This window comes from Volvox carteri (assembly GCF_000143455.1).
Source record: "Volvox carteri f. nagariensis unplaced genomic scaffold VOLCAscaffold_93, whole genome shotgun sequence".
Lineage (NCBI taxonomy): Eukaryota > Viridiplantae > Chlorophyta > Chlorophyceae > Chlamydomonadales > Volvocaceae > Volvox > Volvox carteri.
This window is the reverse complement of record NW_003307636.1, coordinates 388,121-388,746: the sequence shown is the minus strand read 5'-3', so window position 1 is coordinate 388,746 and position 626 is coordinate 388,121. Positions and strand designations below refer to the sequence as shown.

The following is a 626-nucleotide window of genomic DNA, read 5'->3' as shown; positions in this document are numbered from 1 at the left end:
ACGGAGGGAGGGAGGGAGGCCCCAGAATGGCCCCCACCTGAATCTCAAATCTGATGTACGGCGACTCCAGGGCGCCCGGACTCAGCAGCAACACGAAATGCTGTGAGTGCTCAACTCCCAGCCGCCGTGCCTCCCGGCATCTGGCGGCTGCACTGCTGCCCCCGACATGGCTGTCGTACCAACAGCGCAACCGCCGCCCCTGAACCGACACCTCTCCTAATCGTACGGCCAGTACGACACATGCGTCGGCAGTATCTTGTTCAACGTAGGACAGGAAGTAGTGCCAGATGTGGGACTGGGGAACCAGGCGGAGGAGCTCTCCGTACGAGTTGGACAGCATCATGGCGCCGGCCATGCCTGCAGCAGGTTTAAGGCAAGTTGTACGGCATTGACACGCAGTCTGTCAGGCGGCGGTCGGGAGTGTCCGACATGGCCGGCGGGCTTCGGGGAATTGGCATTAGCTGAGGGGACAACCGTGCGCTCTTAATGCTTTGCAAAAAAGAGTCTTTGATGTCTTTGATGTCTTTGATGTCTTTGATGTCTTTGATGTCTTTGATGTCCCCTGACGTGAGTGCGAGTCGTCTAAGCGGCTCACCAGAGAAATCGCAGGAGCCCTTAATCCACAT

At 58.0% G+C, this 626-nt stretch overlaps 1 protein-coding gene across 1 annotated transcript in view; it reads right to left on the bottom strand.

Moving 5' to 3' along the window:
* The window catches only part of VOLCADRAFT_108129 (uncharacterized protein), a gene marked incomplete at its 3' end in the record, with an annotated part of 11,311 nt that overhangs the window by 2,210 nt on the left and 8,475 nt on the right, over nt 1-626 (bottom strand). The window contains exon 8 of the mRNA XM_002958380.1: nt 38-357. Within this exon, the coding sequence (XP_002958426.1) occupies nt 38-357 (320 nt within the window). The remainder of the gene's footprint in view (nt 1-37; nt 358-626) is intronic.